At 37.3% G+C, this 13,349-nt stretch overlaps 1 protein-coding gene across 1 annotated transcript; it reads right to left on the bottom strand.

The window, feature by feature from the left end:
* Positions 1-3,700: 3,700 nt before the first annotated feature.
* LOC123532258 (sulfotransferase 1A1-like) lies at positions 3,701-13,349 on the bottom strand. Its single transcript, XM_053517173.1, has 7 exons — positions 12,980-13,349; positions 12,215-12,343; positions 11,375-11,472; positions 10,867-10,996; positions 9,468-9,562; positions 4,970-5,156; positions 3,701-4,668 (listed from the first exon to the last, which is right to left on the bottom strand). Exons 1-7 carry the CDS (start codon positions 13,137-13,139, stop codon positions 4,562-4,564), a joined length of 906 nt encoding a protein of 301 aa, XP_053373148.1. The 5' UTR covers positions 13,140-13,349; the 3' UTR covers positions 3,701-4,561.

Genomic DNA, 13,349 nt, shown 5'->3' with positions numbered 1-13,349 from the left:
GTTTCTTAGGCCATTAATATCAATACAATTTACTTGGATTTATCATTTATAAACCATTTCATATGTTACTTTAGATTCCAAATAAAAAAGCCAGTCAAATGACAATCACTGCCTGAATTGTCTATTCTTAACATATCTTGTTTCTAGTTTTCCAGTTACCCCCACCTCCCTCCCATCAAATTTTATTCTATTTTTGGCATTTTTATGGGGAAGATTGTAGGCCGTTATACCAGCTACGCCCATGCAATGTGTTCAAATTGCATGGCTTGACTTAAATACATGGATAATTTTGATATGCCTCTGTATTTCTCCAGTACTGTGTGCCATAATTACCACTGCATCAATATTCATTTTAGTATTTTATTTTTCAAGACCATGTAGTACTAATGTTTTAATTTGCTAATAGATGCCTGTCACCATAAGCATGCGACATGTAGAATCTAACATTTATATGTAAAAAAAGTCAGGTCCTAAGCGTGTCGAACGGTACAGTCGAGTGAAATGGGCCAAAAACAAAACTTACCCGATTTCTTCTAAAGATTTCTTTAACGTCTCCCAGTCCAATTTCGTCTAGAATATCGTCCATACTGATCTGAAAACACAAACAAGAAACTGACTATAGATCTTTAGTCTAGAACTTTCCTTGATATGTAGATCTAGGTCAACACAATGAAAAAATAGTCATGTAAATTGTTACAGTTACTTCAAAGCGTACGATACACTATACTGTACAGGATATGAAATCTTGAAGTTTGCTATATTTTCCTTATTTTCTCTAAAATAAATAAATAAATTACTTAGAATGCCTACCTTTCTAAAATCCACCTATGTCTATGCCCTGTCTATGCATCCCTCTACCGTCATATCGATGTGTAATGATGACGTCATCAAGATGTTGTAAACCGCGGGGCGAAAACTCGCTATTTAGCGGGGGCGCGGAGCGAAAACCCGCTGTTTAGCGGGGGCGCGGGGCGAGATTTAGTAACTGGTATGTCAGGGGCGCGGGGCGAAAACACGATAATAAGCGCTGCTTAAACTTCGTCTTTTCGCACCGCGCCCTCGACATTCCAGTTACTAAATCTCGACTCTTCGCCCCGCGACCCCGCTAAACAGCGAGTTTTCGTCCCGCGCCCCCGCCATTTTAACAATCTTAATCCTCGTGTTTTCGCTCGGCGAGATCGCGGTGCGAAAAGTCGAAATGGCACAAATCAGCCACATAGATAATTGCAATGCGTAACACTTACAAAACGAAAATGCAAAAAGTCGTGCTGCGAAAGGTCGAAATTAGAGAAATAAAATGGCGGGGTCGCGGGGCGACAAACCGCTAATTAGCGAGCTCGCGGGGCGAAAAGCGAAATTTAAGCATTACAGTGGCGGGGGCGCGGGGCGAAAACTCGCTAATTGTCGGAGTCGCGGGGCGAAAAGTCGAGATTTAGTAACTAAATTGGCGAGGGCGCGGGGCGAAAACACGATAATTAGCGCTCTTCAAACGTCGAGTTTTCGCACCGCGCCCGCGCCCGCGCCATCAGAGTTAATAATTAATGTCGACTTTTCGCCCCGCGACCCCGCTAATTATCGTGTTTTCGCTCCGCGCCCCCGCTAAATAGCGACTTTTCGCCCCGCGCCCCCGCCAATTTAACTTGTTAATTCTCGTGTTTTTGCTTGGCGGGGTCGCGGGGCGAAAACGCGAAATGGCAGAAATCAGCCACCATACTTCTGTTTCATTATTATTGCATTTCTTGTGTACAAGTGAGCAGCTGCTGTAGTCATGTTCGAATCTCTACGCGGCCTGGTCTGGTCTGGACCGGAGAACCCAATATTTGACCAGGCCGGATTATAAAAGGCTAAAATTAACATATACAAATATCCATATTTCATTTTTAAAAAATCCACGTCTACTGAGTAACTGCTGTTGACTGCTTATCATATGCAACGGGCATTTTAGCATAAAAATTGCTATTCCTGGCCACCAGTGCCGGTTATATCAACATCATCAAATGTCGGTGATTCCAGTTACGACTGTCAACAGCTGTTATTAATGAAATATTGCTAAAAAGCACATTTGTGTGCGTATATGTGTGCGCATGTGTGTGCGCGCGCTTGTGTGTGTGCGTGCGTGCGTGCGTAGATGTGTAGGGCCTGACCGAGATAAGGTACCCTGTGTAACCCTGTGGTAACTCTACAGGGTCATATAAGATGACCTTTATGGTTTTCGATCAAATTTCAGCCAATATAGCAAGGAAATATAGACATAGCCTTCATAATGTACAGTTATGGGTCGAGGTTACTTTTTGAGATGTAGATGGCACATTAGTAGCTTGAGAATTTAGTACAGTCACGGTGGTGACCGGGTGGTGTTCAAACGTAGAATACTATATCCCGAAATTCCATGGTACTAAATAGAATTTTCAAGGTACTAAATCGAAATTTCAAGTTATGCTAGTTCAAATTTTGAGTTGGGTCCTGCAAAAAGTTATGTCACAAATGTCTTCTATCTATAGTTTTATCCCAGGTATTTTAAAACGCTTCATTGCACTTGAATGGTGTGTCCAATAGCTAACGATATCCATTTATTTCGTGCAAATTGCTTTTCAAATGACCGAGTTATCTCAGATTGAAATACATGCAGTCATATACACTGACCAATTTACTTGTCACACTGTAGCCTAAAATGGACGAAAAGATATTTGATGAATTGTGTGGTATATATGGACTTCAGGCCATTTAAATGCGCACAGTTTTTAGGTGGGTTAAAACTTTTAAAGCTGGGAAATTATCTGTCGGAGAGGATACCCGCTTTGGTAGGCCTAAAACCTCTGATATTAAGGCAAACATCGCTGCTGTAAAAGTATATTAGAAGGCAGTGTGCAAACAGTTCTGAAAAATCTTTTGGACCTGAGAAAGGTTTGCGCTAGGTGGGTACCTCAATTGCTCATTGAGGAGGAAAAGAAAAAACGCATTAAATGTACCCGGGAACTTTTGAAAACATGCAAAGGCTGTGATAGTCGAGTTATTTCTTACTTGCTAACAGGTGACGAAACCTGGGTGCACATGTTTCAGCCACAGGGAAGGGCTGCACCATTTATCAGTGTCTCAAACAGAATGATACCAAAGAAGACTATTTATCTGTTTTTTCACGATTGGGTAAAAAGGTTACAAGAAATGTGGAATACTTTGAAGGTTTGTAAAAAATTATTTTTTTGATAAAATGCAGCACTTAAGAAATCCGAATCAAATGACAGAACTTTTTGAAGGACCCTCGTACTTAGTCGAAATTTCCAGTTAACAAATACAATGTACCTGGCATTAAAGCTCTTCCGTTTATAAATACGTTTAAAACAACAATGATTCTAATGTGAAAGTTTTCAACAATTAGAATCCAGCAAAAACACATCTTATACAACCATTGTATATCTGATACCGACCGATTGCCCAGAAACAACAAAGTACAGGGAAACAACTGATTTCTTTTTTTTCTATCTTATGCTCACGACATGGAATCTTGATATAATTATTTGTCACCTTTGTCCGGCGACTGAGTGTTTCGACTCTTAGTCAAGTGAGGACTATGTCAAGTACAGGAATGAAACAGAAAAAAAGTCGATACTCTTATTTCGTGGGAACCGGATAAGAAATCAACTCAGATGATCTCTTTCTTTTCACTGTGTCACTTTTATACTATTGTTAAAACAACAAATAGTATTTTACAATATATATTTATTATAAATATCAAGAAGTAAACAGTAATGTAAATGTATAAAAATAAAAGCAATGCCCGCTGCGGCCACTGACTACAGTTTTATCATGCGTGTAAACATTAAACCAGATAAAAATGTGTATGGTCGGAAATAGAAATATTTCAGTGACGATCTTGAAATACACAAAACTAGTTGAATAACACAGAGCATCAACGGTCAAAAGTTAAATACCGAGCAAAATACAGTGGCGTATGTACATGTAAGCTCGAATACGGGCTGTTAAATTATAACAATATTTTCAAAATGCACTTAAATTGCATTACATTTGGTCACTTTTCAAAACAATTGAATTTTACGGCGTATTCCACATATTTTTACACTAGACTGTAATTTTATTATATCTGAAATAGTATTTCTTTTTTCTTTGAATAAAAATTAAGTGGTTGAACAAAGAATTCCAATGTCAGAGTCTGTTTCAGACACCAGTTTGCATGTCATCTGGACTGAATACCCTGTTCGCCTGACCGAATTCCGTTGATCATTTTATATTAAAAAATTAGTTAATGTCGTGAATAAGTGTCTTTTTTTCTCGTAATATTTCTTCATGTGCAAGGTGTTAACAGGAAGGTAGAATATATGTAAATACGTGTTATTCGCTAGATGAAATATAATATATTAGTCTAACTCGTGGCATATAATAATCACTGTCATTTCATTTTCAGTCTGCTGAGCTACCTAAAATCACTTGGTTTTGCTTCAGTATTATTTATCTAAAATATTAAAGACGATTAGTGTGAATATTTGTCCTCAATGTCCAAATACATGTTGTTTTATAAGAATATGAAAGTGATGTCTAATAAGCTTTATGTTTGTTCTATATTTAGACCACTTCCATCTAGCTCCTGAATTAGTCTGTCGATTTTCTGACTTTGCTCTGGTGTCAATACATCATGCCACGCTCCTGCTACACCTGCAAATGTTGAAATTAATAACGTGTTAAAAACCTTTTAACGCCGCAATGTGTTAAAGTATTTTGGGTCGAACTCCAGTGTTTGTTAAGTCTTTGTGAAAAGGTTACTAGAGATTTTCTCACTTCAGTGTTCACTTCTTTATGGCTATCAAATTGAATAAGAAATCGAACGTAAAAGATAAAAAACAATAAAGAAATCTTAAATGTATTTAAATCCAACGCCATATCCCCATGTTATGTACAGATTGTGCGCTATGCTATCCTTCACATTACTTGAAAAATGTACATTTATAAATTTTACCTTTGTTTATAAATCGTCCTTCTGCATCGTCATTGACATGCCTGATGTCCCTCCAGTAAGCCAGATTAACCATTCTGTTGTTTCTCATGTTATCAACATGACAGTGGTCAGCAATTTTAGTTACATCTTCATTAGTAAGACTCCGCCCTAGGAATTCAGCAATTTTTCTAATGGCAGAGGGCATATCCTGAAATTTGAGCAACTTCCTTTACAAAAATGTTTTATTATTTCAACTATGGAATATCAAGCTTTCACAATCGTGTAAAATTTCTGAGAAAGATATTAATAAAGTTTAAGGACGCTCTTACATAACTTTTGTAGTTCAAAAAAGAAACAGACTGTTTGATTCCTATCATTTCTTCAATTTTAAAACTATATACCATTCAAACTAGATCTATCTTAATAGGTAAAAATTGACATTTTTAATTATTTCATGAACAGAAAAACTATCAAATGGTTAAATGTTTTCAGACATATACCGATTTATTTAAGAAATAATATTTTTGCATTTAAGCATTATTTTGAAGAGGCACTGTGGTATATAAACTATTGAATTTAATAAAAAAAGAGACTAGATCTATTTGAAGAATTTCATATTGATGTTGTACTGAATGTTGTTTTTATTTGGGAAATACACACATTTCGCTCCAAACTGTCGAAAGGAGTATATGATAATAGTAAACTTTATAATGGACATTAATGCATTACTTTTTACCTCTGGTTATACATAATACTTTTGAATGCTGGTGATATTCACAAAAATCCTGGACCATCTCCCAGTCATTCTTCTATCTCTTCAGTCTCCTCACGTTCTGGTATTTCTGATATTTTGAGTGTAAGTAACAACTTATCTTTCGTCCATAATAATGTTCAAAGCATCTACAACAAGATCGATATCCTTGCGTCTGTGCTGACCGACTTTGATATTTAGCTTTCACTGAAACCTGGTAAAATGATTCCATCTCAGATGATGACCTTCTTATACATTCTTTCCATCCACCGATTCGCAAAGACAGATTTGGGGACAGTCATGGTGGAGTGGTGATTTATGTTAAGGATCGCATCCACTTCAAACGTAGACCCGACCTCGAACCCAATCGATTGGAATGCCTTTGGATTGAACTCTCTCTTCGTAACAACAAACGGATACTTTTCGGAACCTTCTACCGTCCCCCAGGTTCTGACTCTGTCTACAACACTCCTTTAGACGATTCATTTTCTCTTGCTATCGATACCGGTTGCCTCACTTTGTCAAGAAAATAATTTCACCCAATTGATCCAAGAGCTTACGCATTTTACAGAGAACTCAAGCTCTATACTTGACCTCTTCTTCGTTTCTAATCCAAGATCTGTTGTAGCTTCCGGTGTCAGTGATCACTTCCTCGAACAGGAGCTCAGATATCATTGTCCCACGTACTGTATTCTTAAATTCTGTAAACCTAAGCCAATTACGTTTACAAGGCTTATTTGGATGTACGATCAATGCAACTTTGACCTCTTGCGACAAAGTCTTTTGTCAGCAGATTGGGAATCGTGTTCCAACGCAGATGTCAATGTGTACGCTTCTAACATAATAGACACAATTTTATCGATATGTAAAACCATATTCCAAATAAAACCGTTACTGTACGTCCTAGAGATGTCCCATGGATGACAAGCGCAATACGACGGTGTATTCGGAGGCGTAAACGTGCATACAAAAAAGCAAAACTGTCGGGATCTGGCGAGCATTGGTCTAAATTTCGAAGGATCCGTAATGACACTATACGTTCCATCAAGCAGGCCAAATCCACGTACTACATTAATCTCGTAGACAAACTTAAAACCTGCACATCTTCTTCAAAAGACTGGTGGAATACATTGAAGCCTTTCATAACTAAAGATTCTTCTGTTTCTATCCCACCCCTTACCGATCCTGTCACGAATATGCCAACCACAAGTGATGCAGAAAAGGCTGACCTTTTAAATATGTACTTTGCAAATCAGACTCAACTAAATGATGACGGTAAAACTCCACCGTATCCAACCGTCCCTCCAATTGAACGCCAGCTATCATCTGTGACTCTTATCCAGAATGAAGTTGAGGATGCTCTCAGATACTTGCAAATAGGGAAGGCTTCTGGTCCCGACGGAATTAGTAACCGTATACTGCGCGAGGCTTCTCGGCAACTTTCCGGCCCTCTCTGTTCTTTATTCAAATGTTCTCTGCACTCAGCAAACGTTCCTCTGTCCTGGAAAGATGCAAACGTGTGTGCTGTTTTTAAGAAAGGCGACTCCTCTCTCCCAAACAACTATCGGCCTATATCCCTTCTTAGCTGTATAGAAAAAGTATTTGAAAAAGTTTTATTTAAACATATTTACAATCACCTTCATGACACAAATTTTCTAACCCCGGTACAGTCTGGTTTCTTACCCGGCCACTCCACTGTCAGTCAGTTGACCTTTCTCTACAATACATTTTGCAAAGCTCTAGATGAAGGGCTTGGGGTAAGGGCTGTCTTTTTTGACATCAGCAAAGCTTTTGACAATGTTTGGCACAAAGGTATTCTTGTAAAACTACAAAATGCAGGTATTACTGGATCTTTACTTGAATGGTTTTCTAACTATCTTTTCAACAGACGCCAACGGGTTATCCTTCCTGGAACCTCTTATACTTGGAAAGGTATAGGGGCTGGTGTCCCCCAAGGATCTATTCTTGGGCCTCTTCTGTTCTTGATTTTTATTAATGACATTGTAGTTGACACTGGCAGTGAGATCAGCTTGTTTGCTGATGATACTAGCCTTTATACTATTGTTGACCAACCTGAACAGGCAACTCAGTTACTACAGACGGGCATCCAGAAAATATCCAGATGGGCCGATACATGGTAAGTACAGTTCAACCCTGCAAAATCTGAATCTTTACTACTTTCTCGCAAAGCAAATCAACATTTACATCTACCCCTCTTTATGGCAGGACTCCAGATTCCTGAGGTTTCCTATCATCAACATCTTGGTGTCACTCTGTCAAACGATTTTAAATGGCATCATCATATCAACTACATAACATACAAGGCTTGGAAAAGGGTTCATGTTATGCGCAAGCTGAAAATGGTCTTAGATCGAAGATCTCTTGAAACGATATACCTTTCCTTTATACGACCGATTTTGGAATATGCAGATGTAATCTGGAACAACTGCACAGGCTATGAAAAGGAACAACTTCACAAAATTGAAAATGAGTGTGTCAGAATCGTAACTGGAGCCACCAAGCTAGTATCACTGCATGACTTAAGACTAGAGGTGAATTGGAGGACGCTTGAAGATAGAAGGCGCGATCACAGAATTATCATGTTTTTTTCAAATGTGCAGAGGCACTGCTCCTTCGTATCTGATCAGTCTCGTCCCGCCAGTCGTTAATTCAGTTTCCAACTACAGCCTTCGCAATTCCGGTGATCTCCGCTCGGTGGCATCTCGCACTTCACAATATTTCAATTCCTTTCTTCCTTTGACTGTGCGCGAATGGAACGATCTTTCGGATGACATCAAAAATGCACCGCCGCTTAGTGTGTTAAAGAGTCGTCTTAAGGCCGACCAGCGTCAAAATCCCTCTTATTATTACTGTGGAAGTAGAAAAGCACAAATTCTTCATGCTAGACTTCGTATGAAATGCAGTGGTCTTAATTATCATCTGTTCTTACGTAATATTGTTAACCCTCCGCTTTGTCATTGCGGACAACCCGAGACCAGCTCACATTTTTTGCTTGAATGTAGACTGTATTACCTTCCTCGGCATGTAATGTTAACTTCTGTTGGTAATTTCACCCAGTCTGTCACTGTTAACACCTTACTTTATGGTGATACTTCTCTGTCTGATACTGACAACAGCTGTCCAACAATTTATCCTTGGAAGCCAATTTATCCTTGTGATCTGACCCCTATACTGTTTTACACTGTCATTATCTCCAGACAACAAGACTGTTATGTATATAAAGGTAGGGTTGGTTTGGGGCAGCTGAACATTTCCTCTACATATTTTCTTCCTTCCCTTTTCATTCTAGAGAATATAGTTTTTCTATGTACTATTTCATACTGTAACCTTTATGGTTACCTAATTTTGCTAAAATATTTTAAATATTAAAAAAGCGATGTACTAAAACTTTTATTTCATCTTTACCTTCCATTTCTGAGCATTTTGTTGTTTTTCCCTTTTTTTTGGTTTTTCATTTTGCCTTTTTTTTTCATTTTCATGAATAATTAAGAATGTGTTACACATTAGTTTAACAGCCATTCATAGTATTGCAAATATTATCTTTCCGGAGGTTGACTCAATAAGTATTTCAATACTTCCGTCAATATCCTATTGCTTGTGTTGTTATGTCTGTCTGTATGTGTATAAATGTATCTTGTGTTACATTTGCAATAAAATATTCTTAAACTAAACAAAATGCATGGTGGGAATTAAATATCGGACGGACAAATGCATTGTGGGAATCAAATATCAGAGCATTCATCTTACCCGAACCACTTCTTCGTACGTCAGTAGAAGTACATTTCTGTCGCATCTTTTATCCCAATATCCCAAAACGTGTTTTGACCATGAATTAAAGAGAACTGTTCAAAGAGAAGCACATTCGAAAATGAATAAAAACAATCAATGAATTGTAAAAACATCTATCCAGTATGCGGCGGAATAAATAACAAAGAGTCAACGTTTCTGAGTATTTACCTAAAAGACATAAGAAAGATAGTATATTGCAAAGGTTATGAAGATTACAATCAAGAACCTAGATTACGAAAATGTGTCTTGTAAAATGTCTCCAGTGTTTTTATATTTTCTACTCCTTTGGATTCATGGAGTGCATTCAATTTCTTCACCACTTAATTCCACTGAAACCGGCGCTAGGGGGCGTGGGGCGTTGCACATTTCATTACTTCTTATGAACAGTCTCAATCAAACCGAGTCTGTTGTTATTATCTTTGTTATGTTCAATGCTTCCAAAGGATATTCTGGCGCATTTTATCAACAATCGCATCAGCAGTTTCCAAAAGTCATATAACGGGTGCGATAGGTCTCCCCGTACTCGAGCTCAGGGTTGCTATATTTTCTGGTCCTTTAGGATCATGGATGCGTTCTATGCTACCAAAGGATTTTCCTATAGATTTTATTTCATAAATTAAATGACGAAGCACCATTGAATTACTCGTAACTGAGCATATGTTTTCGCATTTATTTGTTTTGTTTGTTTTGTTGGGTTTAACGTCACACCGAAACAATTATAGCGGGCACATGGGTAGAATCACCAACCTTTCGTAAGCCAGCTGGATCACGGGCTTCCTCACATGTAGAATTCAACGCCCCGAGTGAGGCTCGAACCAACATCAATGAGGGGAAAGTGATTTGATGTCACCGACTTTAATCACACGGCCACGGAGGCCCCGTTTTCGTATTTGGGTAAATAATTGAATACTGATAGGAATTAATGGTAGATCTGTTCTAAACAGATCTGAACAATCTGTTTTACAAAAATGTCCCTCCTGACCTCACTTTAAGGATGCTTCTAAAGCGGAAGTGGGAAACGATAACCCTGTATGGAGATTGCGATTTAGGCAGAACACCACTCAATCCGGCTGTAGTTTATTTCATATAAAATCCACTTACTTACGTTAAGATCCCAAGACGAACTAGGGAAGACCTCTGGTATGCGAAAATCGAGTAAAGAAGTAAGATTATGTCTATCTATATTCGGACTACTAGCGTAAACTTACATTTTATTTGGAAGTATTCATCCTTGAAGATGAAATGTCTGGGACGTAAGTTAGGAAAATTATATAAATTGAAGCATGTTCTAAACAACAATATCACTACTTGTAAGTAGTGTAGATTTTAACAGAATATGGATTGTTTATGTAGAAACCTTTTCCGTTGACAAAGTTATCAACAAACTCATTGAAAGAGTTTGGATCCTCTCCAATTTGATCCCACCATTGCAGCAGTCGAAAGTAAGAGGTAGCAACGTCCTTTGGATTTCGATAGATATATATTATCTGAAAAATAAAGCTGGCTTCATCTTGTTTGAAATCATCTTGATTCATTATAATTATGGTTTTTACCAAGTATTTAATACTCAAGACTCTATTTTTGCCCCCGACACCTTCATGAGACTTGATCAAACTGTTCATCCATTTAACAATTGTTATCATTTTCATACATGTATATTATCATATGTGTTTATAAACGCTCCTCAGACATAACGATGTTTGTACTTGCCTTGCCGACACAAACCACCAAGCTACGAATATACATCTTTGACTATTGTTTCATTACTTAGAAAGGAAATCTTAAAAAAATAGACGTGCTTGCATGTCCAATTAATATGTTGACATGAAATTTTGTAATTGTATCAAATTAGCAGCATACTTTACCTTGCCTTTCCCATTCTGTAGTTGTTCCGGTAGCAGAAAGCTAGGCAGATGAGACTTGATCATTCGCGGAAAAGGAAGATCTTTCAGATGCTGTAATCCTAAAAGAATTTACTATATATATCTTTTACACGAAATTATTCTATGCAAAATTCAACTTCAGATATCTAGAACACCTAACATTTCGATGATCTCGCCTTCACAATAATCAAACAGTAGTCGAATAATTGAAATTTTACTTGCATCTTTATTTCTTATGTTTCAAGCTTTTTCTAAAATTAAGAATAATATTGTATATAATAATGTTTCAGTATTTCTTCCTCCTCTATTTTTTCAGGAATATTCAAGATAATTCGCAACATTTTATCAGGCATTTTCCTAAGTTTCCTATTGCCATAAAATCATGGATCATACAATATATAAACGTCGGTGACTGAAAAGACGAAATGAACCGCGCCATGAGAAAACCAACATAGTGCGTTTGCGACCAGCATCGATCCAGACCAGCCTGCGCATCCGCGCAGTCTGGTCAGGATCCATTCTGTTAAATTTCAAAGCCTACTGGAATTAGAGAAACTGTTAGCGAACAGCATGGATCCTGACCATACAATGTTGGTTTGTTTTACACAATGAAAATTGACTATAGCAATAGAGACAGTACAATTTTATAAGGACATGTAAGAACTTCATTTTGTTATTTTATGAATAAGATATGGTAAGAAAAACTGAACGTACAGTTTAACACTCTAGCCAGTGTAAAACATATCACCTACAAGGATATAACAAATTAACCTGTATAAACACTAACTAGCATAAAACAAGAGATATGGAAAATCTGTTTACCTTTGTAATAAGGAAATCTGTCATCTTTTGTTTCTAAGACAGGAACCCTTAATTCTAATTGAACACTTTTTGCAGTTGCGAAATCCAACGTTTGAATAAGGTATACTAGTTCACATGTCATCGTTGTACCTGAAAATAAATATTTGTTTTATTATGACATTTTAAAGTATCTCTTTTGACAATTTTACTTTCATCTCATCAGATATTTAAACATTCATATACCGTCTTAAAAAACAAGACAATAATTGAGCCCGACATGAGAAAACCAACATAATGCATTTGCGACCAGCATGGATCCAGACCAGCCTGCGTTATCGTTATATATGTGATCTATGATAAGCGATCGTTACATACATGATCTGGGATAAGCGATCGTTACATACGTGATCTAGGATAAGCGATCTTTACATATGTAATCTAGGATAAGCGATCGTTACATAAGTAAACTAAGATAGGCCATCGTTACATATATGTACGTGATTTAGGATAAGCGATTGTTACATACGTGATATAGGATAAGCAATCGTTACATACGTGATCTAGGATAAGCAATCGTTACATACGTGACCTAGGATAAGCAATTGTTATGTATGTGATCCATGATAAGAGTTTGTTAAATACCTATGCTAGGGTTAGTGTTTGTTGCATACATGATCTAGAGTAAGCGTTTGCTACATACATGATCCAGGTTAAGTGTTCCCTACACATAGGATAAGCGAGCATTAAATACCTAATCTAAGGTACAATTAAGTGTTTATTATATACCTGATCTAGGGTAAGTGCAAATCCAAACATCATCGTCCTGTATATCCATTTTTTCTATTTTCTCTATTTCATTATCAAACATGTTGATTCCTTTGTAAACCCTTGTAGCTAAGGGCATCCGGGGTTTCTCTGAATCTTTCGTCTGCGCGTTCTCTGCCATATTTGGTTTCAATTAAATTGCGGTATATTTTTAATTAAACGTACAATATTGATAAGAAGTCAATAACAATTGCTACACTTTAATTACTTTAGAATGGTTCATCAAGCGTGTTCTTGTTATATAAATTGTAGTATATGAAATATTTACGTTTTATATATGTATTCGTTCAGCTTCACCTGGTCAGGTTAATGTGTGTCAACAAGCCTTTTA

The sequence above is a fragment of the Mercenaria mercenaria genome, chromosome 11 (assembly GCF_021730395.1).
Source record: "Mercenaria mercenaria strain notata chromosome 11, MADL_Memer_1, whole genome shotgun sequence".
Taxonomy (NCBI): Eukaryota; Metazoa; Mollusca; class Bivalvia; order Venerida; family Veneridae; genus Mercenaria; species Mercenaria mercenaria.
This window is presented reverse-complemented; position numbering and strand designations above follow the sequence as displayed.

Coding starts and splice junctions, on each gene's coding strand:
- LOC123532258 (XM_053517173.1), bottom strand. CDS start 13,139: ATGGCAGAGAACGCGCAGACGAAAGATTCAGAGAAACCCCGGATGCCC. Junction 9,563..10,866: donor TAACTTTGTCAACGGAAAAG/GTTTCTACATAA, acceptor CTCTTTGAACAG/TTCTCTTTAATTCATGGTCA. Junction 5,157..9,467: donor CGTACGAAGAAGTGGTTCGG/GTAAGATGAATG, acceptor CTCAAATTTCAG/GATATGCCCTCTGCCATTAG.